General features: G+C 35.8%; 1 protein-coding gene across 2 annotated transcripts in view; it reads right to left on the reverse strand.

Annotated features, from left to right (window-relative positions):
- Positions 1-1742: 1742 nt before the first annotated feature.
- Positions 1743-18546, reverse strand: part of LHX2 (LIM homeobox 2) — a 53661-nt gene continuing 36857 nt past the window's right edge. Inside the window, exons 4-5 of one of the 2 annotated variants that reach the window (XM_073600369.1) lie at positions 9795-10000; positions 1743-5452 (exon numbers count right to left, since the gene is read on the reverse strand). In XM_073600369.1, coding sequence (XP_073456470.1) covers positions 5165-5452; positions 9795-10000 — 494 coding nt within the window. In that variant the 3' untranslated portion in view covers positions 1743-5164. The remainder of the gene's footprint in view (positions 5453-9794; positions 10001-18546) is intronic. The other variant, XM_073600370.1, reaches the window with a different exon arrangement.

The following is an 18546-nucleotide window of genomic DNA, read 5'->3' on the forward strand; positions in this document are numbered from 1 at the left end:
TTAACATTAACTTTAAGCAGCAATGGCTTCCCAATAAGGGTTATACTGTACATAGATAACGATTTCCAAATCATAGATTTGGATTATGAATTTTATGTCCTGAAGTGAACATTTTATATGTTTGAGGCCTTCTGAGTATTGTTTTGTATCTCTACTCTATTTCCTGATAGAGTGTGCCATAGATTGTCTTTATAGTGCCTTCAAAAGACAGAAAAAACAGCCATTTTGAAGTGTTCTGAATTACATATTTTGTAAAACACAGAAAAAAAAATTACACATCCTTGGGAAATTATTTTGAACTCAAGATTTTTATATTTTTTTAAGTGATTGTATAGAAATAGGGAATGTAGGAAAGAAAAAGGCAAGGTTCTTTGCAGAACAACAAGAAATATGCAAATGAACTGCATGTTATATGGGGAGCAAGCCCACTTTATTCCTTTTCTTTTTATTATTCTTACCTTTTACTTCAAATAGCCAGCAAATGTTTACCTTAATAAAGTAACTGTGAATGGAATGGCACTGTGCTAAATATTATGTACATTTTTCAAACTGGTAGAGAGGGACCCAACTGGTATGCAAGTTTAAATGGGACCATCCTTTGTACCCCTATTACAGTTTTAATGTAAAATGTGTTTTATATGTCAAATGAGAACCTAAATGACTACTGTGATGAGACCTTCTATTGACTTGAGGTGTAACATGGTTACCCATTTTGTCAGTGTTTCTCAGACCTGAGCACTTGATTACAGTTTGGTACAGCCAAAACAACAAACCACTTGTTAATGGTGTGTTTTATCTCAGTCCAGTCATAGTTTAGCAAGGTACACACACCAGTGGGACAGAATGCTGAGCCAGCATGAGAGTGTGCATTTATAAATATGGCACAGCTACAAGTGCATGACTTAATGCTAAGCATTTTGCATATACTAAGGCCTCTTGTACATAGATGCCTAAATGTCACTTCAGTAGGGCTGTTACTGATTAAAATTTTCGTGTTTGATTAATCGATTTTTTAAAATAGATTAATCAACTAATTTCGATTAATAACGCAAATACAGATCCAAATACTTTTAGCTGATGTCATGCGTAGCTCCTCCCCCGTACGTGTTATGTTCAATCGGAACTTCCTCAGCGGGGCGGGGCTACGGCGTCACCCTACAGTCTATTTAAATAGCACCATTGTGCATCAGGGGGACCGATGGAGAGCCAGAGACATCCATAACCTGCTGAGACAGCAAAGTGTCAGCTCTTTGGAAAAAAAAAACATTTATGAAACCTCATAAATGTTTCTTGATTGCTGGATAACCAATCAATGTCAGTTCATCGTCAAACTGACTTACAGCCAGGAAATCCCTCAGATATGTTGATTTTCATAGCCAAGTCCAGGATTTACATAGATGTTTATATTATTTTATATTTTGACCAGTGAGATCAATCAAATCGTTAGGATCTGTCTTCCTCAATTTATGATTTCACGGACATTGATGTCACCGGACTCCTCCCCCCTTCCCTTCGTTAGCAGACGGAGGCACTTGGGGAAGGGAGAGGAGTCCAGTGACGTCGAGGTCCGTGACGTCACCGGATCTCCGGCGGAACTCCCTGAAGACCCGGAAGCCGGTGGAGAGGTGAGTACCGATCAAAAGAATTTTGATCGATTAAAAAAATTAACGATCGAGGAATTCATCTTTAATTTTCCCAGCCCTACTCTTCAGCATTCTTTTTTTTGACTGATCCAAATGCAGCCTATTGTTTTTATTGGACCAGTACCTACAGATGCGTAAATTTGCACTGCATATAAATCAGTAAAAAAAATTAAAAATATCAAAAAGTAAAAAAAGAAAAAAAATGTCATTCAACCTGTATACAACAATTACTCATGTCACGGCCAAAATTTATTCTTCATATCAAGAACACTAATGTTTCTGTATTAAACAAGAACAAAAAGGCAAACATTCATTCTATCTTAAAAATTAAGCATTGTTGAGGTAAAAGTATCCATCCAAAAGATGCAACAACATCTCAGAATTGTTCTGACCTTATCCAACATTACAAATAGGGGAAATTTGTCACAATATGCTAAAGCAGCTATACTTAAGTCTTGGCTACTGCTGATGTTAATATACAACTCCAACGACCCTTCACTGGTAAGGTGAAACTGATGGAGAAAATAATTCAACACAGACAAGAGAGCCAGCTCATAGTACCACTGTGCTAAAAAATGGAATGGGCCCAACACATAATAAAAGAAGCAGCCTTTGTTTATTAGTATAATTATTTTCCTGCTTTATACCTTTTTTCAGAGACCAAACAAAACTTTACAAAAAGATTACACACAGGCCATAAGTTTATACAAGGATGGTTGTTTCGAATTGGCTTTACCAATGGTATTAATAAACACTAGCTAAGAATGAGTTTAGTTATAAAGGGCATTATTTCTAAATACTTCTGGCGACTCTCTCAGAGTCAGGGCTGGCCTGTAACTTATTCCAAAGTGTTTCAGGCAGGTGTGGCACTGAACAAAATATATTAAAACCTAGGAGTGCTAGAATGTGCCTTTCTGAATTTCCTCATCTGCATAAGGGTGAGCTTCATTTGTATTTACATCCAATCTTATCAGTATATTTAAGACTTAAAATGATGCGAGCATGGTGATTCTCATCAGTGCAAGGACTCTACAATCCACTCTTAAAATGGCTATGAAACAGTCAAGTGCAATTTTGTGTCAATGTTTTTTTAAGAACTCGTTGGACATTCAAACCCCCCTATTTCATGTGGCATGTACTGTATATTTTGATTTAAAGGATATCAAACCCTAGAACAAAAAATTCATATAGTCTGTAAATGTGGCAGCTGCATTCGTTTTATTTTGCAGGCTAAGAAAGCAAGTTCAGAAAATACCTGTTATCCTGCCAGAAGTCAAGTGTCCCTGTAACCTGAATTGAGCTGAAATGACAAACAATGTTATCATTTTTCTAAGCTATCTTCTGTAAACTACAAATTCCACTACCCTCCATGTAATGGAGAAGAAGAGAAGAAGAGATGTTTGTAGTCCAAATCAGGAGAGCAGCCCATAGCTTCTCCATTGATACAATGGAGTGAGTGGAGCCACTCTAGGACAGGAAGTGTTTTATTTGCAGAATCACCAGGTAAAAATAAAGCAAAAAACGGCCTGACAAAAAATGAATGCAGCCACCACATTTAAGGAACAGGTACGCTGCAATATATTAAATGTGTATATGGGTTATATACAGTTTTAAATAATTTGATTGAAACAACGCCAGATGATAGTATCATGGCCTTCTTTGTATTCTAGTTGAGCCACAGAGTCTAGAAGAATGATTCATTAAAGCGGGGTTCCACCCAAATTTTGAACATTATCTCTATGCATTCTCTTCCTTGCCTAGATGCTGACATGCTGTGTAAAAAAATTTAAATCGCCGTAATTACCTTTTTTTTCTAATCTTCTTAGCACTTCCTGGTTTTCCTCCCATGGGAGTAGGCATGTTTCTAGCCTCTCCCAGACCTCCCACAGTCCCCTGGGAGCTAGTCTCAGGCTTCCCAGCATGCATTGTGCAACAGCGTCATCACAACATCTCAGTGAATGCTGGGAGCACAGCATTCACCGCATCCACCGCATCCAGGAAATACATGCTTGTGGGCTTCAAATGCCCACAATGAAGATGGAAACCGCCTTCAGTGAATTTTATAAGTTATTCTTTACAACGAAATCGGACACAGGCGGACTTATTACACAGAACATGTGAGTAGATAATCATGAGAAGAAAAGTTTGTGAATGAACTCCAAAAAAAAAAAACGATAGATAGGTGGACCCCCGCTTTAATGTGTACTGATTTTTCTGGAGATCCTTGCTGTAAGAGTACATGTGGGCTTATTAGTGGAGTTGGTTCTGGTTGGCTTATAGTGGGTGTGTATAACTTATTTAGATTATGGGTGCAGCACTGTAAAACCATGTACGTACAGTATGTGGTTTGTCTTTTAGTCCTTCAATAAAAAGGTCTGTAAATGTTAATACTGAATTCTGGTGACTGTTGTGGCAGAGACAACTAATCTCATGAACAAAATTTTAATGACTTTAGAAATCCTTGTTTCTCACCAGTTGTAAACTAGTTTTCACAGTGAACAGTATAGTATATGAGATTTAAAACAAATTAAGAGTAGTTCAAACAGTGGTAGGTGAACCTTTTACTCTCAAAAACTTAACTGTTTGTTTAAATGCTAGTCAAACATTGTGCATTGTATTTAATACTTATTTCCAGTTAGCCAATTTCTTTAATTCCTAATCCTAAATGGAAAGATAATTACTTTATGGACTAGAGTAGACAGGGTTATACCACTCTCACACCTCCCAACATCCTAAAATGTAGAACTGGAACATGTAAGTACCATACAGGTTTTCCTATTCCTGCCCCTGTTCAGGTGAAACTCCAACCACTTACACTAAGTCCTGCTTCTTCATGGGTCATAAAGCTGAGGCTGTTGTCCACCAAAATATGTACATTTGGGAGGTATGCATGGTTTAAGATATCAATATATTAGCATTCTCAAAATCTAAAGAGGTTATATATCACACTAGACAATTTTAAGATCCCTGTGGAAAGTCTCTTTAGCCCAAGGTTACTGGTAAGCCCAGTAAACTTGTCTGGATGTAGTTACCAGTGCAAATGTTGTGATGGACAGAAACCACCAAATTATCTATGAATGCTCACATTTTACATTACTCGCTCCAAAATTCTGCCAGAAAAAGTCTAAGCAAAGAAACTTTTTAGGACTATTTGAAAAGTAACAAACTTGTAACAATTTAGTTCTGGTCATAAATATACAGAGAGAAAATGTATGTTGATAAGACAGTATATAAGGCACATAACAGTCTTTGAGAATACAGAAGATTCAGCCAACTTAAATTAATGGTTCTTTCCCTTATTTTTAGTCCACAAAACTGTACAGGTACACAAATGTTGTGTTGCAGATACATCTTTCAACCAATTCTTCAGTTTATCAAAACACCAGCACAATGAACTCTTCTCTGAGAATGTTCCCCAAAAAATGTAATTTATTCATTGAACAAAGTCTCTATTAAAATACACTTGGAAATTGACTAAAAATAATCTCTTTTTTGTTGTTTAATGAACATTTGAAGAGTCATCAGAAGAGATTTGTGAGTGTTGTTTGTGGAGGACTTCGAGACTCATGCACGTCCAAGCTACCAGGTACCGAAGTCAGTACAGATGTCACAGTTGGCATTGTAGGGTTAGTCAAGTCTGTTAATGTAGTTGGGGTAGTGGCGGGGCTCATAGAAGCATTGGAAATTTCAGAGGCTGGTCCTGATGGAGTCCCAACTTGAAGAGTGGAATCTGATGTTTTGTCTACTCCATTATTTTCTTGTCTCAGAAGATTCCGTCTAAATTTGGCTCGTGCATTTTGAAACCATACCTGGAATAGGTGAAGTAAAAGAGGATTAGGCAAGGATAAGTAGTATCACTGTTTAGCACCAAGCATAAGGAGTGATGCTTATATATTATAAATTATTTATAATTATACAGTGAGTACACATTGTAAAACACCTTTGCTTATTTAATATAGTTACATAATCAAACACGCATGCAAATTGAATCTTTCACCCTTCCATTTTTTAGTTCACATTTCCATCAGTTTCCTAATAAACAAATACAGACAGACATTATTGCAAATAAGGCATTTAAAGATACATGTAGATGTGAATTTTTCTGAGGCTAGCTTGTCAATGGCTGGCAAGGACCCTTTTTGCCTTTCACAACCAAAGTGACAAAGGGATATCTTCTTTTTGTAATGCTGTAGCCAACTTTTCCACACTCTAAAGACAGAAGACCGTGCATTCTATTTAAAGACATAATTAATAGTAAACTTGCCTAATGTTCGCAACAGATAATTTGCAATGTTTGGTGTGGAGTATTTGGAGTGCCTTAGATATCCTATAAACTGTATAGTGTAATTAAATACATATCATTAAAAAATGATCTTTGCTGCCCAGTATTTATCTCCTGAGAGATAACCTCATAATACTCTATGTATATTATACAGTATATGCACATATTAATCTCAAAATAATATTAGCACAGATGGTGAGGTAAGATGTTATTGCTTTAGTACTCACAACCAGTTAGTGGTACTTGTTGCTGGTGACAACCTTATTTTTTTACAGCCATTCATATACATTTACAGTACATATTTATATAATAGCAGGGGCACAGTATGAACCCAGCCCTCTAAAGGGTAAAATGACCATATCATTTTGACCAAATTTAATTTGCTAACATTTTTTCAGCAAACTTGATTCACTAAACTGTTAGGACTTCAATATCCTAGGCAAAAAGCATGAGCAAAAAATATTGCAAGCCTATTTTGCAACTGATGCATTGATTAGATTCCTATGTTAATGTGGGTGTTTAAGTACAAAATTAGGCTTAGTTTCTCCTGCTGATATTTAGCTGCTGGCAAGTTAAACTAAGTTTTTTTTTGACATTTGAGAAGAGTTTAGGCTTAGTTCACTATTCGATTGATGTGGCATTAAAAATGTACCTAAATCCTAAAGTGTATATTTTTAAAACATTTTGGGGGTGTTATATTTGATGTGGTTTAATGTAATCTATGATCTGTGTAGCACAGAAGTGTTATTTGTCTTTTTGATAAGCAAAAAAAACAAATTTACATTTTAGTTAGTTATTGCTGTCCCAACATTTATTCTGTTTTACATTATTTAGCTTAATTTGCTGAGTAGTACAGGATACCAATAATATTTGTAACATTAGAGCAATAGAATCGTCTGGTGGCCCCATACACACATTAGGTGTAGTTCCATGTACCAAACCAACAACATACAAAAAAATTAGGGGAAGAAGAAAAAGGCTTCACCCTAGAAAAGTGGTTACTTCCTGAGTGAAAAGGTTATATAGTTTATTCAAGCAATATTGTCATTAAAAAAGATTGCTAATCACAAAATGAAAAATTGACAATTCAAAAAATCTAAATAACAACCATTACCACCCCAGAAACAACGTTGTTCCTTCTTCCCCTAATCTTTTTGTATGTAGTACAGGATACCTCTGCTATGGCTCCTAATAAATGTCTTAGCTGCTTCAACGGCTAGCAATAACCCTTCAGGAACACTCAGATCTGTTATTTTTTGACTTTGTGCCGACTCTGACATTATATCAACAGACAAATGCACATGACTTTGTTTTCTATAAACACATACAAGTACCTTCTTGTGAATGTGAACATTTTTTGGACTTAGTTTAGTAAATCAGAGGCCTATGTGTGACTAATCATCCACAAACCACTTATAGATCTATAGTAGAGATATCTCAACACCAAAGTTCCAAACACTGGCATAGGATTTGCTATAAAGAAAGCTATTATGCTTGCTGCAGAGATATATCATTTTTTTTAGAGAAGATCAAATAAAAAAACTTTATCAACAGCAGTTCACTAATTGGCTCCCACATTGCAGCTTAAAGCCCAACTTGAATCCACCAAGTCATCGCTTTTTCCTTTTTTTTCTGTCTTTTATATTTTTTTAAAATCTAAGTAAGGCTTAATAATGATTTTTTTTTTTGCTTAATTTTGGTCTGATAAGTATGCCACTGAAAGTGTTTAGTTACATCTGTTTTGAAGATGTAGATCTTGTCAGATCGTGTCAGGACTGTCTTGTGCCCTGTGCACACTTCCTGTGAATCTATTTAGTTCTCTTGGGGGTTGATTTACTAAAACTGGAGAGTGCCAAATCCATTGCAGCTGTACATGGTGGCCAATCCGCTTCTAATTTCAGCTCCTTCAATTAAGCTTTGCCAAAAAAAACTGGAAGCTGATTTCTATGCACAGCTGCACCAGATTTTGCACTCTCTAGTTTCAGTAAATCAACCCCTTAGTTCTTTTCTTAGGAAAAGTCAGTTAGCACCTATGATTTGGAGATGAAGACAAAGGCTGAGTAGTTTAGCAGAAGAAAATTGGGTAGGACTGACAACAAATCATCCACAAAAAGCTGCGGGGTTGATTTACTAAAACTGGAGAGTGTAAAATCTGGTGCGGCTCTGCATAGAAACCAATCAGCTTCCAGGTTTTTTTGTCAAAGCTTAACTGAACAAGCTGAAGCTAGAAACTGAAGCTTTAGTAAATCAACCCCAAAGTGTTGTTATCCACAACTGAGAATTAAGAAATGAGTGCACTTCAGGCAGATCATCAGGTATTTTCTTACTTGCAAGGTACTTGCAAAGGAAAAAGCACAGGGAAATTGCAATGTATTAGAGACATGTCTGCATATTTTTTTTTCTACTTTACCTTGACATGCACTATAAATTATGAACAAAAATATGCCCCCTCTCCCTACTGCAAGCAACCTAGCACACCAGTCATATGGGTTGCTATCACAATAGCTGCATTAATGCTGCCTAATTAATTAACATTGACAAAGCAGGGATTTCCCATAATCCCATGCTTTACTTGCTCCAATGAATCGTTATGAGAAAACCAAAAATTATATACTTTTCTGAATTGACTTTTTAGTATTCATAAAAATATTTAGTATAAAACACGCCAGTTTATATTATCTAAAATATATATATATTTTTTTACACGTTACATTGTTTTTACTTATCTAGTGTTTTGGGAGGGGGGGTCCAAATTTTGAGGTCACCCTTTAAGGGTTTATGCACTGCACATACTGTATACCTAGTGTGTTGGGCTGGTATTGTCAGGTTAATAGACATGCTTTTTTTATTTTATTTTATTGTATTTTCATTTGAGTAAAATACTATCAAAAGTATTTTTTTTACCTTGACTCTAATATTCCAAAGGGATATGTGTTTGTCATTATTAAAAAAAAATAAAATTAAAATACCTTAAAGGGCAGTTCCACTTTTCTTACAAATGTGATACTGTAAGGCAAGGAAGGCAAACCATCAATTTTTTAAATAGTATGCATTACCTTTCTTGCTCTTTTATGCATACAGAGGCTCTTAAATATCACCTTGTGGTCAAAGTGCATACATTTTTATGTGTTTTTTGCCATGGGGCAATTATTTTATACTAGTATATCTACAGAATGCAGTGTTATCTAAAGGAAGCTCTTCAAATGGCCCTCAACACAGTCAGTGCACTCCAGCAACACAGCTGTGTTGTTGGTTCGACTGTACAAAACTAAAACTAAAAAAAAATGTTGCATTTTGTAAATATTTTTCTGAAAGCCTGTACAAGCATAGAGTAACAAAAAAAATATTTTGTAATATACACAAATGTGATATAAAAATACTAATATTTTAAGACTTTTAAGTTGGATTTAAAAAAAAAAAAGGAACGAACTATATTAAATTGTGGTGCAGAAGGAAAAAAATATACTGTGTGTGTGTGTATATATATATATATATATATATATATATATATATATACATATATACATATATTTTTTTTTTTTTTAGGTTAAAAATAGTTGTATTTGTTGTAAAGAATCAGATCAGTAAACACCTACAGACAGTTACAACAAAGGGGCTTCCAGTGTAGTTGTTTATAAGTTAAACTGGAGTTAAAAAAATATAACAGACATGAGAATCAAGAATTATATTTTAATGTATTCCTAAATAACAGAATCGCTCTGTGTTGAACATCTATATGATATCATTAGTTTTTTTTGTGGGAATGTACATCAATCTGAAGAAAGTGGCAACATATTTTTCTTCTCACCTCATTTCATTTTTGTTCACATTTGTAAAAAAACTGAATATGGGATTTGGTATTTATTTACCTGTAAAACTCTTTTGGTTAAACCAGTCTTCTGGGCTAGTTGCTTTAAGTCCTTGGCATCTGGATTATGGTTAATAGCAAAGTAGGATTTCATTGTCCGGAGCTGATGGTGTTTGAAAGAGGTCCTCATGCGTTTGGTTTTCTGGTTGGGGGTGTACTGTTGGTCTCTGTCCATGTGGTCTCCGTCATTTTCATTGCAGCTTAGAGCTAGGAGGAGCAGGAAAGGAATATATTAATTATGATATACAATATATGCATTATATTAATGACTTTACATTTACATTGCATTAAACTTTTCAATAGACTTGTCAGTCATATCTAGACCCAGGGTGTCAGAGGCAGGATGGAAAAATGTATTTTGGTAGGCCAATTATCTTTACACACCTCAATTCACCCACCTGTGACACATATGGGAGAAATATCGTGTGACCAATAGTAATCAACCTAACAACTCCAATACGTACCTAGGGATTAACTGAAACCACAGCACTGGAAAACCATGACTAATGAATTGTTTTAAACCTATGTATGTATAAGAAGCAACTTCTGTGAGTAATGAAACAGTACTGTTATCCCGCCAGCACAGAAAACGCAATAAAAACCTAAAGTTGAGAAAATCAAAACATACTTCGGACATCAAAAACACGATTCATTTAATTTAACTAAGCATAAAATGAGAAAAATATTTTGTTCATATTGAAATATATTTGGGATAATCAGCTTATCTTTTTTCAAGCTTTAAACGGTTTTCCTTCAAGCTACAATCCTATTTTTGTTTTCCCTTTAAAATTCTGTTTTTGTTAGCAAGACTTTTTCTCATGACTTTAGGTAGTACATGCCAAGAGAATTCAATTTACATTGTACCAGCAAGATAAAATAATTCAGTTTGTTAATACACAATTTATTTTTTTCTTGTTTTCATAACATTTTTTCTTACTATCCTTTTTTTAGCCTGTGAGGCTCTTTTTATAACACTAAACAAAAAGAATATAGAACTGTTTTGTAAGGCAAACAGCAACATACTAGTTGTAATTGTCTATCATACATTGATATCATAAATACTGTGTATCATAAATTGCCATATTTTTCATAATATATCCTTTTACCATTTTTGTTCATCCTTCTTTGCATCTCATTTCTGCCATTCTCCTCCGTGGTTCTTTCAGTCACTTCCTGTCTACATGCAATTGCTCCAGCACTGGCTGCAAATAATTGTTTTTGGCTGGATTCCTAGTGGAAACCATGTTTCCACTTACGTTATTTACGAAAGGCAAATCCACTTTGCACTACAATGCAAACTACAAGTGCAAAATGCACTTGAAATTGCATTGAAAGTGCACTTGGAAGTGCAGTCGCTGTAAATCTGAGGGGTAGATCTGAAACCAGGAGAAGCTCAGCTGATTTTATCATCCAATCATGTGCAAGCTAAAATGCCCTTTTTTATTCTCCTTGTATGTCTCCCTCGGATCTACAGCGACTGCACTTCCAAGTGTACTTTCAGTGAAATTTAAAGTGCACTTTGCACTTGTAGGTTGCACTTTTAGTGCAAAGTGGATTTGCCTTTAGTAAATAACCCCCCATGTCTTCAATCTAATGTGTTTCAGCACAGCCCCTTGTATTCCACATGTGGACCATGCCTGCACAATGTTTGAAAGTACAGTCATTTGTAGTCCAACATGGGGACATGTGACAGTGAGACAACAGATTTATAGATAAAGTCCTTAGCACACAAACCCCAGGGTCAATAAAATGCCGTATGTGTGCATGTCCACAAAGGCCCCACAGACCCAAACATGAATGATGATGAAGTCAGCATATGTTAGTTTTTCATGAGCAAAAAACTGTAAGTAAATCAAAGTTGTTAAAGCGGTTGTAAAAGCTAATACATTTTTTTTTTTAAATCTCTCTATTCCCTTTGTTTTTTTTTTATTAAACACTTCTTTTGGAGAAACTAACCATTGATCCTGAAAGTCATTCAGACTACCTTCAGACTACCTTCTTCTCAGTGGCAACTATCTTTGGGCTCCTTGAGCTTCTGCAGCATTGTTACTCCAGTGTGTATGCTCTCCTTCCTCTAGCAAGTAAGTCATGTCTACTCAAGTAAGCCATGTCTACTCATGGCTTACTTATGGGGTGTAATTTTCCTAGAGGCCACATCAAAGGAAGCAACACCTGCATGGCAGACATGGCAGATGCTAGACATGTGCAATTCGTTTCGTAACAAATTGAAATTCAGACGAATTTGCATCTTTCAGATATTCGGATGTATCCGAATGTCCGAATAAAAAAATAATGAATTTCAAATTTCTAATACAAAAGAAATTATAGCAAATATAACGAATGAATTCGACATGATTCGGTAATTCATTACAGATCTAATGAAACAAAAGGTCAACTCAAAGTAAATCTTACAGTTGAATCAGCTGATTAATTTTGTGCTGGAGGTTGGATTACTGGCAAAGTGCATTCCTGAGGACTGAGTGAGAAGGGTGTTGTATTGTATTTGAGCAGAGGAGAAGAGATATTGTCATTGTGTGTGTTAATAGATTCAATAAACAAACGACTTTCCAAACTACGAATCATTGTCATGAATATATATACATACATAAATATCACATTTCAACGAATGCGAAAGAAATTATAGCGGATATAACAAATGAATTCAACATGATTCGAGATTCAGTATAACGAATATCGACACTCTGCGAATAATAACGAATTATTCGAAAATGAATTAACATAACATAACGAATATAACAGAATGAATGACAACGAACCAAAACTAAACGAAATTTCCCATTGTGCACATGTCTATTAGATGCTTGTAGACTTGTGCACGATGGAAATTTTTGTTTTGTTTCGTTTCATTTTCATTCGTAAAATACATAATTTCATTCTGTTATATTCAGTATGTTACATTAATTAGTTTTCGGATAATTCGTTTTTTCTGTAGAGTACATATATTCATGATAACGATTCGTAGTTTGGAAAGTTGTTTGTTTATTGAATCCATTAACACACACACAATGACAATATCTCTTCTCCTCTGCTCAGATACCATACAACACCCTTCTCACTCAGTTCTCAGGAATGCACTTTGCCAGTAATCCAACCTCCAGCACAAAATTAATCAGCTGATTGGACTCTAAGATTTACTCAGATTAGACCTTTTGTTTCAGTAGACCTTTAACGAATTAACAAATTATGCCAAATTAATTTGTTATTTTCCTTATAATTTCTTTCGTATTCGTTGAAATTCATTATTTTTTTCTTCGGACATTTGGATGCATCTGAATGTCTGAAAGATGCAAAATTCGGCCGAATTCTGATTGGTTACAAAGGGGATTGCACATGTCTAGATGCTTGGCTCACAGCTCAGCTGCACTCGGCATGGGTATAAAAAATGTAAATGCTGCCCAGCATGTGATATGCTATGGTTAAGCTCATCACCCAACACAGGTCAGAGCTAAGAAGAAGAAAAGCAATCACGCGACCTGCATTATATAGATTAAAAGGGGTATTTATGACATTTTTTAAAACTTTTGGTATGTCAGTTTATGGCTGGTGGTGTGCCCTATCTTTATTGGTGGAAATACAACCATATTAATATTTTTGATGTGCTGACTTCAGAGGTGCACATTTGAGAGACATTTGTCAGCCCACAACAAGAAGTGCAGGCAAAACCAAGCACAGTGAAAGAACTGTTTTTAATGCCCTGAGATTGCACAAGAAAATCACAGGTCATCTTTCACCCACATGTTTGTGACATGGAGATGTGAAAAGTGAAGATGTCAAGAAGAAAAAAATGGAGAAATGGAGAACTGGAGAAAATTTAAAAATGGATCTTTAAAGAGCGGATTATAGAGTAAATGAAAAAACGGTAACCCCCTTAGTTTTAATGGGAATTAAGACAAGGATAGCTTCCCTGGGCTGGCCTGCAACTCAACATGTCAGTTACATATACACAGTACAGAGGACCCTGCTTAATGACATCTATTGACAGAAATGTAGCATTCATTTTCTGGGAACTAATGGCATTCAAAAGCTGGATTTAGGGTTTACAGGAGTTTGTTGCACTCTAGTTTTTTCATATAACTAATTACATTGAACACTTTCTAATCTGTAAATGAAATGATTTCATACATCAAAAACTGTTATTTATTTACTTTTTATAATTTCTGATACCTATATAGCTCCTCTATTTATTGAAAGAACAGTCTTTTGACTTCAAGTCAAGAAATACACTGGCAGGATTTGTTGGGTTATGATGGAAACGGTTATTAGCATCATCCTTCTCAGATTAATAGCATGTTGTTTATGCAGTCACTATTTTTAGAGGTAAATTATGTGCTACAATGAAACAAAATATGTAGGGCCACATTTATCAAAGTGGGGAATTTTCTCCTGTTGACTACAATACAACTGAAAGTTGCCCCTAGCTCCAAAAAAATGTTTAAAAATGAGCAAGATCACTGCAGATGTTACAGAAATGCAGTTAAATACATGTGAAACGGCCCAGAAAATACACAACATAATATGCAACACAGTCAAAGAATCTAAAGCTACAGAAAGAATACCCAGTGACTTGAACAGTGCCATTGACCACAATGGCACAAATGTCATCATATATTTTGTGGGTCTGACATAAAATATATCTAAAGCCGATTTTTTTTGTGCTGAGCGGTAAGCGGTTTTTATTGTGTGCCTATTATGGAGATTTACTCTCTATTTGATCCCAGTGACTACTGCCACTGGGACTGAATATCAAGGAGAATCCAACATTTTCATTTTCAGGAGGAACAATCTATAAGGGGATTCCCCTCACTTTAGAGAGATTTGTTATAACTTCCCGTTGTGTCTACAGGACAGATGGCACATAAAAACTTAAGGGTTAAACCCCTATCTTAATGGAAAAGAGTGTTTTGGGTTTATCTATATTTTAATAAACGTATTCCAATGTAATACTAGTAAATCCTATGTAAATATAGAGTAATACATATGTAATGGCAGGCATTTAAGAAGGCAAAAACCAACAAAAGAAGTCTGATAAAAATGACATAAAGATTTAATATATATATATATATATATATATATATATATATATATATATATATATATATATATATATATATATATATATATACGCATATTTTTTTCCATGTATTATGTTAAACTACTTAAACCACCTCAACTCACTTCTTTATTTTCCTTTTATAATCTCTTTAAATGCATCAAATTTGTAACTATCCTTAATACTTATATTTATAGCCATAGTTAACACCCAGTTTTAAACTTCTAGAAAACAAGTAATTGTATGCTGCTATGTGTATGGCCTACAAGCAAACAAGCTTTTAGATTAGAAATACATGGATAGACATGCTTCAGTTTTTCAGTTTTATAATTGCAAATTGCTTGTTCAGTATCTAGGACGCTGGACTTTTAAGATCTGTGCATCATTACCATTTCTAGAGGAAAGCATCTCATTGTTTTTTGCATTATGCAAAGAAAATGGGGCAAAGTCATTACTGCAAAGGTAACACCAACAGAGACTGGGAACACTGCATACTTAAGAAGGCACGCTTTTCACGATTGTAAGAAGATCCTAAAGTGTGATATGTAAATGCTGCTGGCATAGCTCTCCAGCACAATGTAGAATAATGCACCAACTCTCTAAGCTGGTGCCAGAAGCGTTTAATGATATTTAGGACCAACACGCCAAATCAGGAAAGCTGCGTAGAAAATAATATCCATAAAAAGAATGAATAGATTATATAGGCAATCTGTTTTATTCTAGCTTTTTACAGTGTAACCACCCTTTGTATAGGCAGCAGGCGGACTTAGTGGTTAGCACGGCCGCCTTGCAGCACTGGGGGTTTGGTGCAGCCTGGTTTAGGGTATTACCTGCATTGGAACCTCAGGTTTTAAAAAGCTTTTTCTGAATTTTGAAGAGTATTTATTAATTTACGCTAATATTGGAATGACCATTTTATGCCTTATTAAAGAAATAGAAATTCAAGACTGAATGGCATCTCAAATGCATGTTGAATGCTTTGCATTCATATTTGTTTTCCTTGGGTTAGCTTGGAGATTGTAATTAGTGTATTAACTAAAGAACAGAGCATGTTCACAGAGGAAAGCTATACTGTTTTCTTTAGATACCCAATAACGTGCATGGGGAGTTTATAAAAATGTTGCATGTGATTGGATGATGAAATGAACACCGCTTCAATTTGTTCAAGCTAAGCTTTGGACAGATATAAAAGATACAAATAATGCAACAGTGTATTCAATAATATATCTTTACATTTATTTTTTATTTGTTTTTGCAGGAAACCAATATGAGTACTTGAATTCAACTCTGTATTAGCCCCTTGCAATCCACTATACTGCAGAGCTCAGATTCCAAGAGGGACAGGAAGCTTAGGGAGCCAGTCAGTTGTGCAAGGCACCTACAGAGGAAGAGGGAGCAGTGACAAAGAGATGAGGTTCTCAGTCTGCTGCTTCTCCTTTCACTGTCCAGTCACTGGTTTCCATGAAAACTTCTCATCAGTACATTTGATGACATGATGAATGCCGTTTGAAATTACATTAACCACTTAAGCCCCAGACCATTTGGCTGGCCAAAGACCAGAGCACTTTTTGCGATTCGGCACTGCGTCGCTTTAACTGACAATTGCGCAGTCGAGCAATGTGACTCCCGAACAAAATTGACGTCCTTTTTTCCCCACAAATAGAGCTTTCTTTTGGTGGTATTTGATCACCTCTGCTGTTTTTATTTTTTGCGCTATAAACAAAAAAATAGCGTCAATTTTGAAAAAAATGCTTTATTTTTTACTTTTTGCTATAATAAATATCCCCCAAAAATATATAAAAAAAAACAATTTTTTTCCTCAGTTTAGGCCAATACATATTCTCATACATATTTTTGGTTAAAAAAAATCTCAATAAGTGTTTATTGATTGGTTTGCGCAAAAGTTATAGCGTATACAAAATAAGGGATAGTTTTATGGCATTTTTATTAATAATTTTTTTTTTACTAGTAATGGCGACAATCAGTGATTTTTATCGTGACTGCGACATTATGGTGGACAGATCGGACACTTTTGGCGCTATTTTGGGACCATTCACATTTATACAGCAATCAGTGCGATTAAAAATGCATTTATTACTGTGTAAATGTGACTGGCAGTGAAGGGGTTAACCACTAGGGGGCAGTGAAGGGGTTAAGTGTGTCCTAGGGAGTGATTCTAACTGTGGGGGGTGGGCTATGTGTGACACGACACTGATCACCGCTCCCGATTACAGGGAGCTGTGATCAGTGTCACTAGGCAGAACAGGGAAATGCTTGTTTACATCAGCATTTACCCATTCTTCCGATCCGTCAGACGATCGCGGGTATCCCCGCGGACATCGAGTCCACGGGACCCGCGATCACACTCACAGGGCTCACGCCATGCGCCTGTGAGTGTTAAAGGGCAATGTACAGGTACGTTAATATGCCTGTACGTGCCCTTCTGCCGATGTGTATCAGCGTGAGCCGGTCGGCAAGCAGTTAAAAAATTTTTACTTGTAACGGTCAGTTTTGGAGTTAATGGACTTCTCAAATGAAAACCACGTTTACGGTTAGAAATGTGTTCATATGAAAGAATTGTCCAATTTTCCATTCTTTTCTTGTCGCTGAAAACAAACATCAATTTGACCCCATTAACGATTAGAAAACTGAATGAGCATTCCTAAAGTTATTATTAGTATTGGTGTAACTGCACCAGAGAAAAATACATTTTCTTCTCTGGTGCAGTTACACCAAGGTAGGGCTATGCTGTGTAGCAGGGCTGTGTCAATCTCAGAACTCAACGGATGGAGACACAAATTCTTTGGCAGGCTCTCATACATGTATTCCATCTGTACAATTACCTGTTTCAACATTGAGGGGAATTGATCAAAACTGGAGCAGCTGTGTATGATAGCCAATCAGCTTCTATCTTTCATTTTCGAAGTTTAACTGAACAAGCTGAAGATAGCAGCTGGTTGGTTGCCATGCACAGCTGCTCCAGGTTCTGTCTGCTCCAGTTTTGATAAATGTTCAATTAATTAGAATCTATATTATATATACAGGTAATAGTGGTGCATCATAGTGTATCATTTGTGCTAAAAGTGGCTTTAATAGAACATAGTATGTTCAGTAGTAATATATTTTTCAAGATTGGGCATGTGCACTTTGGCACTTTCACACCACTTGCATCTTGTTTGCATTATGTTTGTGTTGCGTTTGCAGGTTGTGTGTATTTGCCCTGGATCAAGATAATCTGTACTGAGAGTGTAGGAGCAATGCAAACTACTACATACAACATAATGGGGGTTATTTACTAAAGGCAAATCCACTTTGCACTACAAGTGCAAACTGCAAGAGCAAAGTGCACTTGAAATTGCATGAAAGTGCACTTGGAAGTGCAGTCGCTGTAGATCCGAGGGGGACATGCAAGAAACATTAAAAACAGCATTTTAGCTTGCACATGATTGGATAATAAAATCAGCAGAGCTTCCCCTCATTTCAGATCTACCCTTCAGATTTACAGTAACTGCACTTTCAGTGTAATTTCAAGTGCACTTTGCTCTTGTAGTTTGCACTTGTAGTGCAAAGTGGATTTGCCTTTTGTAAATAACCCCCAATGTTTATATATAAGTGAAAAGACCACGCAGCACTTGGGTGCATACAGCACAAGTTAGAAGTGGAAGGCTGCATGTCACCTGCA

This window comes from Aquarana catesbeiana, linkage group LG09, assembly GCF_042186555.1.
Source record: "Aquarana catesbeiana isolate 2022-GZ linkage group LG09, ASM4218655v1, whole genome shotgun sequence".
NCBI lineage: Eukaryota > Metazoa > Chordata > Amphibia > Anura > Ranidae > Aquarana > Aquarana catesbeiana.